The sequence below is a fragment of the Triturus cristatus genome, chromosome 10, assembly GCF_964204655.1.
Source record: "Triturus cristatus chromosome 10, aTriCri1.1, whole genome shotgun sequence".
Classification (NCBI taxonomy): domain Eukaryota; kingdom Metazoa; phylum Chordata; class Amphibia; order Caudata; family Salamandridae; genus Triturus; species Triturus cristatus.
In genome coordinates, this window is record NC_140593.1 from 882,635,323 (window position 1) to 882,654,911 (window position 19,589).

Sequence of the window (19,589 nt, forward strand, 5' to 3'; positions counted from 1 at the left end):
CAGTCCCAAAAACCACAAACATCAAGGCTTTTTTTCTTTCTGCACTAAATACTTTTCCATCTATGGAGATTAAACTGTGTGTGGACAATATTAGAAAGATAAGTACATTTGTGAAAGGTTTAATATATTTGCACAATAAGACTGTAGGTAAGTCAGTGCTCTAGAGTCTCAAAATGTAACCACCATTTGGCTCCTTAGTAGAGGTGAAGCCCAAAAACAGCCCAAATCAAAACCACAAGGGTTTGCCAAACAGTATCCGCAATAAAGCTGCAGAGAAGAGGCGAGTTATCTGCTTAAAACAATAGGCGTTGATAATGTGCGCTTGTAGGCCGAGTTCTCCTGTTGCACAGCTCTTATTATTGGGCGCGTAGCTGTGACTACTGAGCGTTTGCTCAATTCTGTTGCTCTGGTCATCATGCAGATCTTATTATTGGGCACCCGGCCATGACTACTGAGCATTTTCTCAATCCTTCTGCTGGACTGAGCATGTGCGATCATTTGGCTCGGGCAGCGTTTGCTCAATCCTTGTGCCACCTCACACTGAAGTGATCAGATGGTGACACAAATACAACAGGGTTTCTTCTTTACTAGTCTTCACCAAATTGTTGTGTGTAATTGTTCATAGAAGACGCCACAATAATGTTGATAAGAACAAATTATTTACTCCAAAGTAATGCAGGCCCACAAGATATCAAGGAAGATCATCAATCCAGTTAGAATGCTCACAGCTCTGACTCCAACATTCCAAAACCCAGAGCTTTATATCCCCAAACATACTACAATGAACATCCTAATGACAATGATATAAAACACATGGCTTATTAGGTGACTGTTAAACAGTTTCTGATGCCGATGATATATGTATTATAAGTTCTTACTAGCAATTTTGGTTTTAATGTGCGGTTTTACTTTCTTATTTGCTTATGGGTAATGAACTAATTTAACTTGATTGGTTGATAAAAGGTTATTAATAACTGGAAACTTTAACATATTCAATTAGTAATCAATTAAGGGTATTATGAAACCACATCAAATACGTTAATAGTACAGATTTCAATGTCATAAAAATGCATCCGAAAGCTATCTCTCTTGCTAACTCCTTTCAAACATGTTGCAGATCTCAGTTGTAAGTAGCCAAAATATTGGACTTATTCCACCACAAAACATATCCAAATGATTATTGCTTACTGTGCAATTTATTACCAAGTCTTGTTACCTTTGACCTTGTCAGTCTGATCAACAGCATGTTTACCGTACAAAAATCTTTGCCATCAGGTGTGAATGTGGGCATGCTCTGTGCATTTGATTAGCAAATAGCAGCATGGGAACAGAAACATTTTGTAATCTGGTACTATCCACAGTTGCCAGTTGCACCAATGGGCCAAAATCATTCAAATGCAGTCCGGACACTACTGGGCGAAACACACATTTCTGGTTCACAAGGCTATGTTCTGCATATACTTCCTTCCTGAAGTGAACACCGTCATGACCGAATGAACAAAACTGTCAGCAGTAATTGATTTATTTTAGTGTTTCGTTTGGTGCAGATCTGTCTCGGGTCGTTTTGCAGAAACTATTATTTAAGCCTCCTTGTTGTTTACTTCCCTGTCTTGCACTTGCATCTGCTGAAAGCTCTGAAAATTCGACTGAAGCATGATGCTCTCTTCATCATTAATCCCATCCTCGACTTCACTGTTCTCTGTCTGAAGTTCAGTCTGAAATTAATGTAACATGTTATTAAAGTAAAGAAATAGGCTTGTGCATTAAAGGAATACAGGTGTTTTCTTTTGATTTACATTCAGTTCAGAGTATTTTTTTTATTTGAGCAACCTTACACCAAATCCATCAACTACAATCTTCAACAAATGTGTGATTCTCGGCTTTAGGCTTATTCATGTTTATCACAGAACAATGATTTTGACCAACTGAATATTAACATCCAGTCAAAATGTTTGTACAATCAAATGTAATAGTTATCAAAAAAATGTAAGAAGATTTAATTCAACATAGGAATATTGATTTGCTTGCTAGCGAATCATTAGCCCCCAACTCGATTTCAGTGTTCAGTGCCCTGCCAGCTCACATCCAAAGTTAGCTCCATTTGGGAGCATGTTTAAAATTGAGCCATTTCCTGCCATATTCCTCTCAACATCATAATGCATCTTGATTCATAAAGCCAATTGTGTGTGAAGAGAAGACTTATGCAAATGAATTGATTTACAAGTTGCACTTGTAAATAAATGTATTCATAAACAATATTACCATGTAATGGTTTAATATTGAGCATGAGTACATCCCACTGAAGAGGCAAGGAGGTTTACCTGGAAAGATTTGTTACAACCACAAACTAGAATTTTGTGGGTGTTATCAAACTCCTCTTAAAACCATTCCACCATAGAAATGATCTCAGACAATCAATTTCCAGAGTGGAAACGGGGAAGGGAAGAACGCCAGAATGCCAAAATGAGTGTGGTGTAATGGAAGGGAGTTCTCCAGGGGGGAAATATTTTCTTTATGAAGAAAAAAAAGAAGCTATCATTGACAAAGCCAACAGTTCTGGGTACTCTGCTGTACATCTCTCTATATGCAGATTGTATGTTATACTTAACTGGGGAAGGATTGGATGTAGAGGGTGTCTGTGTGGTTCTTGTCTATTTTGGTGAGTTATCTGGCCTACAGCTGAACTGGGGTAAATCTAATGACTATTCCCTGCATGGTGTGAGCACTAAGCTTCTGGAAATAGGGGAGGAGATCCACTGGGAATCGTGCACTTTTGGATATCTGGGGTACAGATATATTGATACAAAACCCAGTTGTTCAAGGCAACATCAGGATGGCTATAACCTTACTGCGCCATTCTATCTTCTTCTGGCTCATGTTGCTTGTCTGTAATGGGCCGTGTAGCCCCCACAAAGATGATGGTCCTCGGATGCCTCCTTTCCTTCTTCACTACTATCCCCATTTGGATACCCAAGGCAGTCTTTCATGAAATAGATGGGATACTTCTGAAATTAATCTGGGCAAAAAGCAGAGCAGAATTGCCCTGGCTAAAATTGTTTCCCTCGACAAAGGGGGCAATGGCAGTTTCAGAGTATGAGCTGTATTACCTGCTGCACAAGTGGCGTGGGCAGCAAAATAGAGGGAGATTCGGTGGGGCGCCCTGCAGTAGGTGAGATTGGGGTTCCCTCTTGAGATGCACGGCTTCAGCTAATATTTAATCCCTTCCATAAACTGCAGAATTGAGCAGATGGAAGAAAATAAGTTACTTACCTGTAACTGTAGTTCTCCAGTATTGGTATCTTTCATAGATTCACATGCTTGAATCATTCCCAGTCATCGATGTGGGAGTCCCACGGTATTATATCAAAGCAATTATATTATACGTTAATAGTACAGATTTCAATGTCATAAAAATGCATCCGAAAGCTATCTCTCTTGCTAACTCCTTTCAAACATGTTGCAGATCTCAGTTGTAAGTAGCCAAAATATTGGACTTATTCCACCACAAAACATATCCAAATGATTATTGCTTACTGTGCAATTTATTACCAAGTCTTGTTACCTTTGACCTTGTCAGTCTGATCAACAGCATGTTTACCGTACAAAAATCTTTGCCATCAGGTGTGAATGTGGGCATGCTCTGTGCATTTGATTAGCAAATAGCAGCATGGGAACAGAAACATTTTGTAATCTGGTACTATCCACAGTTGCCAGTTGCACCAATGGGCCAAAATCATTCAAATGCAGTCCGGACACTACTGGGCGAAACACACATTTCTGGTTCACAAGGCTATGTTCTGCATATTCTTCCTTCCTGAAGCGAACACCGTCATGACCGAATGAACAAAACTGTCAGCAGTAATTGATTTATTTTAGTGTTTCGTTTGGCGCAGATCTGTCTCGGGTCGTTTTGCAGAAACTATTATTTAAGCCTCCTTGTTGTTTACTTCCCTGTCTTGCACTTGCATCTGCTGAAAGCTCTGAAAATTCGACTGAAGCATGATGCTCTCTTCATCATTAATCCCATCCTCGACTTCACTGTTCTCTGTCTGAAGTTCAGTCTGAAATTAATGTAACATGTTATTAAAGTAAAGAAATAGGCTTGTGCATTAAAGGAATACAGGTGTTTTCTTTTGATTTACATTCAGTTCAGAGTATTTTTTTTATTTGAGCAACCTTACACCAAATCCATCAACTACAATCTTCAACAAATGTGTGATTCTCGGCTTTAGGCTTATTCATGTTTATCACAGAACAATGATTTTGACCAACTGAATATTAACATCCAGTCAAAATGTTTGTACTATCAAATGTAATAGTTATCAAAAAAATGTAAGAAGATTTAATTCAACATAGGAATATTGATTTGCTTGCTAGCGAATCATTAGCCCCTAACTCGATTTCAGTGTTCAGTGCCCTGCCAGCTCACATCCAAAGTTAGCTCCATTTGGGAGCATGTTTAAAATTGAGCCATTTCCTGCCATATTCCTCTCAACATCATAATGCATCTTGATTCATACAGCCAATTGTGTGTGAAGAGAAGACTTATGCAAATGGATTGATTTACAAGTTGCACTTGTAAATAAATGTATTCATAAACAATATTACCATGTAATGGTTTAATATTGAGCATGAGTAAATCCCACTGAAGAGGCAAGGAGGTTTACCTGGAAAGATTTGTTACAACCACAAACTAGAATTTTGTGGGTGTTATCAAACTCCTCTTAAAACCATTCCACCATAGAAATGATCTCAGACAATCAATTTCCAGAGTGGAAACGGGAAGGGAAGAACGCCAGAATGCCAAAATGAGTGTGGTGTAATGGAAGGGAGTTCTCCAGGGGGGAAATATTTTCTTTATGAAGACAAAAAAGAAGCTATCATTGACAAAGCCAACAGTTCTGGGTACTCTGCTGTACATCTCTCTATATGCGGATTGTATGTTATACTTAACTGGGGAAGGATTGGATGTAGAGGGTGTCTGTGTGGTTCTTGTCTATTTTGGTGAGTTATCTGGCCTACAGCTGAACTGGGGTAAATCTAATGACTATTCCCTGCATGGTGTGAGCACTAAGCTTCTGGAAATAGGGGAGGAGATCCACTGGGAGTCGTGCACTTTTGGATATCTGGGGTACAGATATATTGATACAAAACCCAGTTGTTCAAGGCAACATCAGGATGGCTATAACCTTACTGCGCCATTCTATCTTCTTCTGGCTCATGTTGCTTGTCTGTAATGGGCCGTGTAGCCCCCACAAAGATGATGGTCCTCGGATGCCTCCTTTCCTTCTTCACTACTATCCCCATTTGGATACCCAAGGCAGTCTTTCATGAAATAGATGGGATACTTCTGAAATTAATCTGGGCAAAAAGCAGAGCAGAATTGCCCTGGCTAAAATTGTTTCCCTCGACAAAGGGGGCAAGCAAAATAGAGGGAGATTCGGTAGGGCGCCCTGCAGTAGGTGAGATTGGGGTTCCCTCTTGAGATGCATGGCTTCAGCTAATATTTAATCCCTTCCATAAACTGCAGAATTGTGCAGATGGAAGAAAATAAGTTACTTACCTGTAACTGTAGTTCTCCAGTATTGGTATCTTTCATAGATTCACATGCTTGAATCATTCCCAATCATCGATGTGGGAGTCCCACGGTATTATATCAAAGCAATTATATTAGTAGCATAGGCTAAGACGGAATTAGGCCATGAATTTATTAGCCTATATATGACCATTTTTTAAAAAAAGGACCAAACTAAGACACCAGCCAATCAGGCGACAGCACCCTCTAGAACCTTCCCTACAGAGGCTAGTTCCCTCCGATTTTCAAGCACAAGTGGGTACAAATATAGTCCCAAACGTAAGGGAAAGCCTCTAGGGGAGGAGGGTGGGTCGCATGGGAATCTATGAAAGATACCAATACTGAAGAACTACAGTTACAGGTAAGTAACTTATTTTCTTCTCCAGTATTGGATCTTTCATAGATTCACATGCTTGAATCAGAATAGTCAGCAGTAGTATGAATACTTATTATCATATCATATATTGCAAACATATCAAGATAGGTTCAAAACCAACAAGTGACAAATCATAGAGGATGGAGGGATAGAAAATAACATACAAATGCAAAGAGGCTCACCTTACTGAAACAGATGCCGCAACACCGCCTGTCCCACTGCTGTGTCAGTTTTATCTACAGCGTCCAGGCAATAATACAGGGTAAATGTATGCCTGGTGGACCATGTGGAAGATTTAGAGACTGGAAGTCCCTTATTCATATTACCATAAGCAATAATCAATTGATCAGCTTTTCAAAATTAGTTTGTTCTGTGTAGATAGAATTTAATGCATCTGTTAACATTCAAAGCATGTAATGATTTCTAAGCCATAGTGAGTGGATTTGGAAAACAAATTCTCAGAACAATAGGCTAATTGAGATGAAAGTCCGAGGGGACTTTTGGTATAAATTTGGGGTTAGTTCTTAATATTACCCTGTCCTTTTTGAATTGCATGATAGGGTGTCTGATGGTGAATGCTTGAAACTCGCTAACACTTCTTGCAGAGGTTAGTGCAAGTATAGAACCGTCTTCCATGACAGGAATTTCAGTCCAGTTTTGTGGATAGGTTCGAAAGAGCTTTTCATTAACTGACTCAGTGCCAAATAGGAGGAGCTTGTTTCAATGGTGGAAAAGACCTAAAAAGTCCTTTGAGGAACTGTTTTACTAACCTTCCCCACCAAAGGGACAGTGAGCTCCTTGATCTCCTGAAACGGGAAATGGCGGCAAGGTGTACTTTTATTGACGAGTGTGTAAGGTCCGTCCTGGCCAAATGAAGAAGATAAGGCAGAATCTGCACTGGATTTGCAAGTAATGGATGTAACTATTTTTCTTGGCACCACATGCAAAACTAATTCCACATAAACTGGTATGATTTATAGGTGAATTCTGCTCACGCTTTAGACAGAATTACTCTACACTCAATAGGTTTATTCAATTCTCCGAGCTCATTGTCATCGGTATTCCAGGCCGACAAGTGCAGAGAAGTCGGATTGGGATGCAGTACTTGACCCTTGTTCATAGACAGAAGCCTTGGTGACACTACCAGAGGAATGTGATGTTGCTCTGAGAGAAGAGGAAGTTCTGTGTACCAGAATTGTCTTGGCCATTTCGGAGCATTGAGGATCAATCTCCATGGTTCTCTCTTCATTTTCTTTAGATTCTTGGTATTATAGGAATTGCTGGAAAAGCGTAAGCAAATATTTTCGACCATTCGGTCAGAAAAGCATTTCCCCACAAGCATCTCTGGGGATGCCAGCTTGCGTAATATTGGTATTTCTTGTTTGACTGCGTCGCAAAAAGATCTAGCTTCGGAGTACCCCTCAGAAGGAAGATGTCGTTTAGAATTGTAGAATCGAGTTCTCACTCGTGGCAATCTGTTGTCAATCTGCTCAATGTGTCCGCTAGTACTTTGGATACTCCTGGCACATGTTTTGCTCTCAGTGTTATCTTGTGCTGTAAAGCCCAATTCCAGATTATTTGTGCCTGATGAGATAGAGCCACAGACTTTGTCCCTCCCTGTTTGTTTAAGTAGTGCATGCTGGTAGTATTGTCCATACAGATGAGAACCGACAAACCTGCCATCCTGGGAAGGAATGAACACAGCGCCAGAGCTATGGCCTTCAGTTCTAGAAGATTGATGTGCAATGTTTTCTCGATAGTCATCCCCTTGCCACTGACTGATAGCTCCTGAAGATGGGCACCCCATCCCTCCAGGGACGCATCCGTGGTAATGACTAAATCTGTTGCCTGAGACAAAAATGTCAGCCCTTGAGAAACGTGAGTTGATACCATCCACCATTGCATAGCTCTTATCATTGTTGGGGTTATCCAGATTACATCGTCGAATGATCCCAAAACCTGCAACCACTGCTTGTCTAGCTGTTCCTGAAGAGGGTGCATATGAGGTCTGCAGTTTGGAGTTTGAGCTATGAAGGATAATCACATTCCTAGGAATGACTTGTACAGTCGGACAGAAGCAGGCTGTCTTTTGCAGAGCTTTTCTGCCAGCTGTTTAATTTTGTTTTGCCGTTCTAGAAAGACAAAGGTCTTGACTGACTGTGTGTTTAACACTGCTCCCAGAAACATTAACGATGTCGTCGGTTCGAGAAAAACCTGCACTCCGTCTAATCTCAGATGTGGTGCCATGCACTTGGTGAATAATCTTGGAGCTGAGCCTAGTCCAAAAGGGAACACTTTGAACTGAAAATGTGTGCCGGCTACCTGAAAACGCAGACACCTCTGGTGACTGCGATGAATCGGGACGTGAAAGAATGCATCTTCAAGGTCCAAAGCTGTCATGTAATCCCCATGGTTCATAAGGCTTAAGATATCCTGCAGGGTGACCATTCGAAATGACTGTTTTTTCAGGCATTTGATTAATTTTCAAAGATCTCAAATAGGGCGCCAGTCTCCTGACTTTTTCCTGATCAGGAAGAAACGGGAATAGAAGCCTGCACCCCATTAGCATTTTGGAACTTTCTCTAGTGCCCCTTTCTGCAAGATGATAGCAACTTCCTTCAATAGTTGTTTTAGATGGGGAGTAAATAACCTTGTTGGAGGCGCATTCGGAGGTTTGGTGACAAATTCCAGGGTATGCCCTTGTTGTATGATGTCGAGGACCCACCTGCCTGTTGTTATACTGGCCCACTGGCGGGTGTACTGTGAAAAGTGTCCTCCTAATAGTGTGGATTTGGGGAGGTAGCCAGCCATAAGGAAAGTTCATTACTTTCTGTTGACATCCCGCCCCCTGGTGGGAGGCTTTCCTCTAGATGGCTGCTTGTAAGACGCTGACGGCGGCTGCCTGTACTGCTGCCCGTATTGTGGTCTGTGCTGACCTTGATAAGGCTGGTATTATTGCTTATAGCTTTGGAATCCTTCTCTGAAGGAATAAGTACTTTTCTCTCTAGCTTCTCGAAAGGGTTGCTTTTGAAACTGTAAAGTTCCTAAGGCCTTTGTGGTATCAGTATCTGCTTTAATAGATTGGAGTGCTTCATTGATATGCTTTCCGAATAGCACTTCTCCGTCATAAGGCATATCAAATATTTTTATCTAGATTTCCGGTCTATATGTTGTCGCTTTCAGCCAACCTTGCCTGCATAGGACAGCAGCTCCATCAAACTGACGGAATCCTGTATACATTATATCGACAGCACAGTCTATGACCTCTGAAGAAGCTCTTTCTCTTTCAAGGAGAATTGTCCTGGCATCGGACTTAACATCCTCTGGTAGAAGGTGGATGAACTGAGCCATGTCCAACCACATTTGCCTATTGAATCTTGCTAAAATTGCCTGAGAATTCACTGCTCTGTCCGTTAATGCAGCCATGCTGGAGAAACGTTTGCCAATCGTGTCCAGTCTACGTCCTTCCCTAACTGGAGGTGATGTGATAGGAGCAGCAGGGTTCCTAGAGCATCTCTGGGCCACTTGGTTGATGACCGAATCTGGCCTCGATTGTCCGACTAGGCATGCAGGGGCGACATCCGGTGCTTTATACTTCTTGTCCAACCATGGCAAAACACCTGTGACTGAGTCTGGACTTTTTTATTATACGGACCCCTTCTTGCCAAATAAAATCTACAACAGGGATGGCCCTTATCGATTTTTTAATTGGTTCTTTAAAATCATAAAGAGAGCAGTCCGTCTGCTTGGCCGAGAAGGGTAATTGAAAGTACTTTGCTGCTCTTCCTATAATATTGTGGAAACCTCCAAGGCCATCCGGAGGAGAATCCACAGGAGGGGCCGCCGGAGGAGATTGTGTTGTTATTAAGTAATCATCCCACTCGTTAATAGTGGATGCATGATCCCTTGTCTCTCCCTCTTCTTCTTCCTCATCTCCAACGGAGTTATCATGATCATCTGACTGGGGTTCTGCCAGAGGTAAAGAGGATAAGAGCTGAAGGTGGAGCCCGATGAGCAGGAGTAGAGGAAACAGGCTCTGGAAAGCATCTATAGTAGTCCTGCAACATTCCCTGTAGGTGGTGCACTAAGTCCAAGGGCCTTTGTGTTGAGCGCTCTTGAGGAATATACTGAGGATAATGTTGATATTCCTCATCATAATATTCCTGCCATTCAAAGTCTTGACATTTTACATTCAAGTCTGAAGGGCTATGAACTGCTCTAAATAGACCGTCATCATCAGATTCTTCCTCCCATAGAATAGCTGGTGGGAGAGGTAACACCTTGCTTGGAGACGTGTGAACTGGTAGAAGTATGTCAGCTTCAGACTTAACAGAATATGTGACACTGGCACCAGAGGAGTTAAAGATGCTTCAGAAGACAGATCCCAGGCGTCCGTCGACGATAACTCCCTTGTCGACGAGGATTTTAACACTTTTGCAGGTAAAACAATACTTTCTGTCGACGAGGCTGTTGTCGTCGGAGTCGACGACGATGTCGTCGACGGTAACTTCGATGAATGTTCCATCAATGGTGCTTTCTTTAGGATATCCATAAACATGGGCGTCTTCATCGACGATGTAGGATCCTTAACTGTCGACGAGTGCTTAGAAGAATGTTTTGTTGACGAGGGTGAAGACTTAGAAGATGACTGTAGCAGTCTACAGGTAAAAATCGTTGTCAATGATGACATTATTAACCCCTTCGATGCGCATGACGGAGCGGTTCCGTCATGCGCATCGGTTGCGCTGTGCGGATGACGGAACCGCTCCGTCATGGCCCCGCCCGCGCACGAACCCTTCAGCACAGCGCGGTAATCCGCGCCGCGCTGAAGGGGTTAAAGGCGACGAAGCTGTTGTGAATGTGGATGCGTCGAAGTCGTCGACGATAGCCTCGTTCATGGTGTCGTCGTCGACGAAGAAAAAGACGCAGAACTCATGATTTTCTCAGTCTGAGAAGATCCCGTCATCAACGGGAGGGATTTAGAAGACCTTTTGTCCAGAACAAGTTTCTCAGACGCTGTACAAGGCTCAGAAGGAACCTTTGAAGGAATTTTGTGGTGAGACCTTTCCTGAGATTTCCTGGAATGACCAGGCGCTTCATAGTGAGATGTTTTTAAGGGCTTTTGAAGGATGTTCAGAAGGCTCCTTTTCTGAAGATCTCTCTCTCTTTTGAGACTTGACAGAATTAAGTGAATCATCACTTTCCTCATCAGACAGAAGGCTGTCTTTAAATTTAAGTCTCTGCAACCACAATAAAAGCTTTCCCTCTCTGTCCTTGAGGGTCTTATGTGAGAAAGTGAGACTTATCTTACAGTCTTTGACTGTGTGGTCAGGATAAAGGCAGTAAATGCATTTTTTATGAGGCTCATCAATATAAAGTCTCTTTTTTGCCACAGGTATTACATGACCTAAATAATCCCTGTCTTGAACGGTCTGACATGTTCAGAAAACCCCAGGGATATGGATAGCAATATATATCTGACCTGGTAGAAGCATCTTGAAACCAGAAGAAATAACCGAGCAGAGCTCAGGGAGACTCACGACTTCACACAACATGTGGTAGAACATTTAAGGGAACTAACCTCTGTAGGGAACGTTCTAAAGGGTGCTGTCGCCTGATTGGCTGGTGTCTAAGTTTGGTCCTTTTTAAAAAACAAAGTCATAGATAGGTTATTAAATTCATGGCCTAATGCCATTTGAACCTACACTGCTAATATAATTGCTTTGATATAATACCGTGGGACTCCTACTTTGACGGCGGGAAATGATTCAAGCATGTGAATCTATGAAAGATCCAATACTGGAGAATACTGATTACCACACTCCAGTATCCATGGGCCAGTAACTACAGAGTATTCACACGAGATTCATCTATGCTCTTGAGCTCTCAATACTCTGTTTTGCCCATTGTGTGACCCAATGTCCTGGGGGTACTGTGAGATTTGAAGCGGGGGCAGTGGCGGCTCCTCCATAGGGGCATTTGGGCGTCGCCCCACTGCTTTCTCGCAGTGCGAGAAGCAGAAACATAAAATGGTAAAAATTACCATTTTATGTTGCTGCTTCTCGCACTGCGAGAAAGCAGAAGTGCCTGGTTGGGGGCGGGATCGTGGGCGGTCGTGCTCGAGGGCAGGGGGAGTGGCTTACCCACTGTTGTGGGTACTGACTGTTTGGTCGGCCCCTGGAGCCGACCAAACAGTCAGTACCCACAACAGTGGGTAAGCCACTCCCCCCCTGTCCTCGAGCACAACCGCCCACTCTCCCTTTTTCTCTATCTCGGAGAAAATGGCGCGGCTGGGGCGCTCTCCCCTGCGCCTCACCAATCACAATTCTGCCATTGCAGCATTGTGATTGGCGAGGGAGGGAGTCTGCCTTTCCTTTTCCTGCTGACGAGAAGCTGCATGAATTGGCGCAGGACCGGACGGACCAGACGGCGGGAGTCGGGGGTCGTTGGACCCATCCAGAAGCTCAGTAAGGTTCATTTCATATTTTTATTTTATTAAACCCCTCTCGCCTCCCCGCATACCCCCCCGCGACGACCCGATTTCCACCCCCCCACCCGCAATGCCGGCCGCGACTGCGTATATGTGTGAATGTGAGTATTATATGTGTGTGTTTGTGCGAGCGCGCGTGTGTGTTTGGGGCAGGGGTGAGGGGCACTGCCCCCAAGTAGACATGGAATTTCCGTAAAAAATACTGGAGTACTGCCTTACCATGCAGTAGGTCAGGAGAAGAGCAGCATACACTCCGCATGCTTTAGGGATGAAGCAGCGCGTGGCACCTCCTTGCCCCATGGAAGCAGGCAGAAACATCGCCCGGCGCATCTCTTCTTCAGAGCAGGCACCCACCGTGACTCTTGGCAGCGCAGGCCACTAGGCCAGGTCCTCGTGGAGCGCACCGAAGCCCCCCCCCCATCAGATAGCGTGTGTCCCCGAGTCACCGGTGCTCAGGCAGCCCAGCTGTGCTATGTTGAATCAGAGGTGGGAAACAGCCCCTGCCTTGGCCTCTGTGGCCCCCCATATCCTGACAGCAGGCTGCAGTCAGATATTCAAATGTGATAATTTGTTGATCTACATGTGGCACATTTTTGTACCTAACATGTTAAATCTTTTTGTTTAGTTTTCGTGGGGGGTGGAAGCTACATGCTTTTAAAACGCATTACCCATTGGTATTTAAAGTAATCTAAGGGAGCATTCTTCAGAGGGAATAACGTACTGAAAGGGTGGTCACTGGCGAGATGTAAAATGTTGTGCCTTTCCATTGTCACTTTTGTACTCCCAGGTGTGGCCATTTGATTATCTTGCATAATATATGGTACTGATTACAAAAATGGCAAAGAGGACCCCCAAACCCTCCTTGTGGCGGTCGGCCACACTCTCTAGGCTCGCTCGCCACCAGGCACTCTCCCCAAACTTTTACGCCCCACCACTTTCAAATGTCACCAGCCACCACTGAGCGGGGGAATATGTTTGATGTGGGCTGTATTTAAGAACGGTATGTATATAGAATTTCAGCAGCTTGTTGAAGAGCGTGAGCTCCTTCTCCATCATTTGTTACTATATGGAGCTGAAAAGACCACAATTTGAACTAGTTGGGCGACTGGTATCTCTAAGCCCCCTGTGCATGATTGCCTGTAAGTCAATTGCACACCTACTGGAAAGAACCAGTTGACCTCAATATTATATGCTCAAGGCACAAATGTCAGTGTCTACTAGATTTTGCTTAATTGGCCACAAGCTGATTTGTATGGCATACATGGAGGAGTGTGATAGTAAGCATTTGTATCTGGAATACTTCTAATTTTATTTTGTATTATCTTATCTACAGGTTCTGGGAGCAAAGAGACGAAAGCAGAAGTTCCTAAAGAATAAACGGTGAGGGCTGTTTAGCTTTTGTTCACTTTGAATACATTGGAAACCGAGCTTACGCTAACATAAACTGTGTTTACACAGTCAGGGACTTCTCCCAATACTATACCTGACCAAGGATATCACAAATGTACCAGCCTATCGTTGTACAGTGTATTGAAAAGCATGCCTGAATAAACTGTGAGAGCGACTAAATCCAATGCAATACTACTATGAGGGAATCCTTGAATGTATTCAGCAGTAAAATGTTTCTTCTTGTTTTCATTGGTCCAAACTCTGGGAACCATGTGCTTGTGGGAAAATGTATAAAAGTCATTGTTTAAAGTCTTATGAAAGGATGTGCTTTTCATTATACCCAGGAACCCCTATTTCTCACCTTTAGAGGGTGAATCTATGCTGGATTTCATAAAGAACTTTACTAAAATCTTTGTACTTATGAATTATACTTTTTACTCCTGAAACTACTGATGGCATATCTCATGTAATGTGCCTATGAATTCCTTGAATGAAAATGAAAGAGAAAACACAGATCTGGTGTCTGGTGACCAATGTAAACTGGAAAACTAATGGAAGCTGGATCTCTTTGGCCTACAACACACTACATGCCTACAAAATGTGTAATCAATGGCCATCCATACAGGGAAAGAGCATAAAATGAACACCTAACTACAAAGTAGAAAATAATTTTATGACTCCACTGATGCCTTCAGCTTGATATCAATCAAAAGACTAGTAAGAACCAGGGAGCACATCCCTGCCCTCAGTACCTCAGGCAGCAGCAGTCATTTTTGTTCAGCAAGAAGACATGGAACAATAATAACGTTTCTTGACCACACTCTGTATTTTTCCCAAGAACTATCTAGAGAAGTACCTACAAGCTTGCTAGTGTCCTGGCATGCCAGAATGGATCTATTGCTCAGATATGAATTTACCTTTAATAAATAAAAAGACAAAAGGCGTTTGGTCAAACAGGAACAAGTTGGTTTAATTAAACCCTGTGGCTGGGAGACCCTTGACAGAGGGCGCCTACTCAAAGTATCTTGGTGTACAAAGTTTTGCCAGCTATTAGATACAGTTCATGAAGTACAATAAACCAATTTCTACATTTCAAAAAAGTATCTCAGTTGAAAATCAATCAAGTGTGGGCATCTGATAAGGACATAGGTGGCTCTCGATCTCGGGGAGAGCTAGTGTGGGCCAGTGTGTATGTGTCCAGATTTCCAGCATGAGGAGTGCATGATTGCTACATGTGGTGTGCATGTCATGTCCTGATTGACTGAGTATTTGTATCTACATGTGGTATTTTGCTTGATATATTTGGAGAACGTGAGACTTTGGCTAAACGGGTTTTATTGGGGCCAATATTCTCAGACCTGTTTGTGGTGCAATTATCTATCTGAGGGATCGATCAGGGTTTGCCTTGGGTGTGCGTTTGTCTTTAGGTTAAGAAAGAACCAATCCTATGACTTGGTATTTGATAGGCGTAGGTGCGGGTCAAAGGACTTGTCTAACCACGTATCTCGGACTTGTGGTTGATGGGAAGGTCACCTTGGGTGAACACAACAGCAATGATGTGAGTTTGTTAAAACTCCTGAATAAAATATGGTAGCTCCTAGTATCATTTTTATCGACATCCTTAACATTGTGCATACAGTTGTCATTGCATACATTGACATCGTTCTTACTAGTATTGAAACAGTTAAGTTTGCTTAGGTCATAACGTACATCAGCATTGTTCTTATTTGTAGCAGTATCGTTATTTTAGCATGGATTATGACATACAGTGATATTTGAGCATGGATTATTACATACATTGATATTATTATTGCCGGTGTCAGTGCTGCTGTGCAGGTACAGGTTATGACATACATGAACATGCAATGATGGGTACTGCCATGGTAGTGCTGGCACAGGTTATGACAAACAATAATATTGCATTGACTGGTATGGTCATGCGGGTACAGGTTATGGCATACCTTGATATTGCATCTATCGGTTTTACCGTTGTCAGGCCTGCACACATCATGGTAATCATTGACATTGTATTTACCCATTCCAAAAGATGGATCACAGCCAATGATCCTTGAAGTCTAAGTAAGTGTCTCGCCTTTACTGGTCCATACACCAACACTTTCCAATCCCTCGCACAGCTAAATTGAATCAATTTACACATTCAGGAGCTATAGTATTGTGCCTCAGTTGAACTGAAAGTGTGCCAGGTAGGCAGTGTTTTATCTGCAAATTGGTGCCACCCTTGATATCTTGAGGGAGAGGGGCATTTTCTCAATGTGGCTGTCACCTGCACAGGGGGCATGTTTAAGTTTTAAAACGCATACCTTGTTTTGGCAATATACCCACTACCCTACTTCCTTGTCCAAGAACAAGGGAATTTTTTTTAGATAATCTCTGTAAATATCTACAACCATCGGGAGAGATTAAAAAAGATTGGGTTGGGGTGAGTACTTGGTGAACACATTAGTGCTATTAATGGTCAGAGCATTGATATATTCAAGTTTAATTTACATGCCTGGCTCAATTGCAGAGGGAGCTGTAGGGAAAGTAAAGCCTGCTACCCTGGCAAAAGGCAAATAGGTGTATTTTCCAAATTTTGAAAGAATGTTTACAAAAGGGGCAGAGTCAACACAATTCTCTCTGGAAGCAGTGGAAAGCTGAGGAGAAACAACCCCTCCCCCCCTAATCCTGACTGGCCATGGATATGGGGGTATAGGGCTTTTTCATGTTTTGAGCTCTCCTGGCCCATTTGACAGACCACGGTGGTATATTTATAAGTGGACAGGCCCCCCAATGTATGTAGTAGCATTGATTCTCTCAATGAGCAGTTCTTTTTATCGCTTTGGTTGTGCACATTGGGAAATTCCAGTGGGAAGTATCCAATGCACACTGCCCTCAATGGCAAATACGTTTTTTTTTAATTTCTCGCAAGAGATTGCCCATACTTTCCCAGTAGTTGCAATCTTTTCTATTGCACTGGCAAACGTGAACTAGACACTGACATTTTTGTTTACATGTCCAAAGCGGCTTGAAGAAAACTCAAAAAACGATAAGAATATGGTGAATTTTCATATGGCGGTTCCAGACCTTTGCACAACAAAACTGTTATAGAAAAATCCACATTAAATTCAGTTTGGAACACCTTATAACTTGTGAACCCTCATAAGATTCTGCACCAAATTAATCATGTTTCGGACCTGAATGCCATTTCCACCAGGAATGGTTTATACTGGGCAAAGAGGTACAAAAGTATCGAGGGAAATGTGATTTCCTATGGATTGAGGTGCCCACCTTTAGCACGGAGGCAAGACTGTTTGAGAAGTTGACATAAAGTCCCTAAGGTCCAACTCCATCTTATGGAGGCCGTGACTTCATCTTAGTCCATGGAGGTTTCCACCTTTCTCAACTTAAGAGATGGAAACCGCCATATTCTCTGCAAAATCATTGTCATGTCTGCTTCTTAAAGCAGACATTGTCAAATCTTATCTTTCTAAGAAAAGTGATAACGCCAAGTTCTTTGAGTAATGACATAGATACAATATCTACTGTGACATCTGTCTGGGTCAAAATCCTCTCATCACCATGTCAAGGTTAAATACGAACACATACAGACATATAGCCAAAATATTGTAGTCTGAATTGATGTCCTTTTACCTTATATATTCATAAAGAAATACATATCTTGATGTACATAATCTATGTCAGACATTCCTGAACTTATGGCAGAAATTTAAATTTCTGATAAGAGTTAGGATATAAGTACTGCCACTTGACAGGAGAGGTCCTTCACCCAGCTCATCGCCAGTGATTGTGCCAGAACCGGTCTCACCTGCTGCCAATGCACTTCACACTTCGCAGATGATGCATCTCACCTGACGACTGATATAACAAAGTGCTGGAGGAAGACCGACTGACTGCTACTGCAGTGGGTGTTTGCCCTTCACTGGGAACACTGTCTTTAATGCCTCCGCTGATAAAGACAGCCTTTGCTGTCAACAAGGTATGCAGTGCGTCTCGTCTCTCTCAGAAACTCAAGAGTTGCTCTTCCTTTCATGCACTCATATTATAGTGAACAGACGTAGGCACTAGGGTGTTAGGTCCTAAATTACATTTTAACTATGCTAGAAATGTTCACTCTATTCTTGCTATTTATAACATCTCATTGCTGTTTTTATAATATTCTGTGCAGTTGTTTTAGATGTACTAAGAAACAGATTGTGCCTGTAGTATTAAATACTTTTAACGTATAACTGTTCATTCTTCTTAGTACAGTGTGTGTGATACTGTGAATAACGAAATAAGGTTTGCTGCTGTTTCCATCATGGGATTGTTAGTAACCCAAAAGCAATGCTTCTATGTCAATTACACATTGAATAGTATTTTGCTGGGCTACAATAACTTATCTTTCACATTCATCGCTGGTGCACATCCAGCGTATGCTTTCGAGACTTTTTACTCCTGGGTGGGGTTCAAGCCTGTTGAGGATGCCTCAGGGTAGTTTCATGAATATATAGTGGTTGATCCAGGACCTCACCGCAGGTCTTACCAAGAACTGGAAATACCTTTAACATACCAAGAACACTAAAACTGATTCGGTGATCACTTGCCACACACATATAGATGCACAAGTTACTTACCTTCAGTAACGATATATCTGTAAGAGACATAGATTAGTTATAGATTCCTTACCTTAGAATTACCCCCAGGCGTCAGACTGGTTCCGGAAAGTTTTTTCGTCAGCAGTACCCCTGCGCGTCGAAAGGTGGCATCGGTCGGCTCAGCGTTTGTCGTCGGCATCGTGGTCGCCGGGATGACGTCGCGGCAGCTACTTAGACGCCGCCCCGGCGCGCTGACGTCAGTTCTGTACACGACTTTCCACACCAGAAGCACACAGCCATGCAAGACACTGACCACTGGTGCACAGAACTAGGGCCCTGAAAGGAAGTCCTTAACCCTAGAAATCAGTTTGCAGAACGGGGAGGATGGGTGGGGCTGTAAGGAATCTATAACTAATCTATGTCTCTTACAGATATATCGTTACCGAAGGTAAGTAACTTGTGCATCTGAAAGAGACAATTAGTTATAGATTCCTTACCTTAGAATAGATACCCCAACAATACCAACCCCGGAGGTGGGTCTGCAAACCAAGTTCACATCAGAAAATCCTGGAGAACAGAATGGCCAAACAAGCCGTCTCTCCGGACTTGACTGTCTAGGCAGTAGTGTCTAGTGTACGTGTGCAGCGATGCCCATGTAGCCGCCTGGCAGATATCATTTAGGGAGACTCCACGTCACAAAGCAGTGGTAGCTGCTGTCGCCCTGGTGGAATGGGCGCGTAACCCCACTGGAGGCTTCTTCTTTGCCAAAGAATAGTAAGCTTTGATGCACAAAATGACCCATCTAGAGATGGTTCGTTTGTGCACGGCCTGAACTTTTTTGGTGCCCACGTAGCCAACAAAGAGTTGGTCATCCACTCGGAATTGTTTTGTGCGATCCAAATAAAAGGAAAGCGCACGTTTTGGATCCAGACAGTGGAGCCGCGCTTCCTCTTTAGAAGGATGCGGAGGCGGGAAGAAGGTAGGCAAAGTGATGGTTTGACCAATTTGGAAAGAAGTAACCACTTTGGAAAGAAAGGACGGACGAATCAGAAGGACAACCTTGTCCGGATGAGTAGCCAGAAAAAGAGGTTTGGAAGAAAGAGCTTGGAGCTCACTCACCCCCCGTGCAGAGGTGATGGCCACCAGGAAAGCAGTCTTTAAAGT

At 42.8% G+C, this 19,589-nt stretch overlaps 1 protein-coding gene across 6 annotated transcripts in view; it reads right to left on the reverse strand.

Moving 5' to 3' along the window:
• Positions 1-642: 642 nt before the first annotated feature.
• LOC146796157 (uncharacterized) overlaps positions 643-19,589 on the reverse strand; it is a 171,760-nt gene continuing 152,813 nt past the window's right edge. For 3 of the 6 annotated variants that reach the window (XR_014969548.1, XM_085628566.1, XM_085628565.1), the window contains 2 exons: positions 3,948-4,061; positions 643-1,715 (listed from right to left, as the gene is read on the reverse strand). Coding sequence is in view for 2 of the 6 variants with exons in the window: in XM_085628566.1 (XP_085484692.1) it covers positions 1,581-1,715; positions 3,948-4,061 (249 nt within the window). In the remaining 4 variants the exon portion in view is untranslated. Of the gene's footprint in view, positions 1,716-3,517; positions 4,062-19,589 lie in introns of those variants that run through there. The other 3 variants (XR_014969547.1, XR_014969545.1, XR_014969546.1) reach the window with 3 other exon arrangements.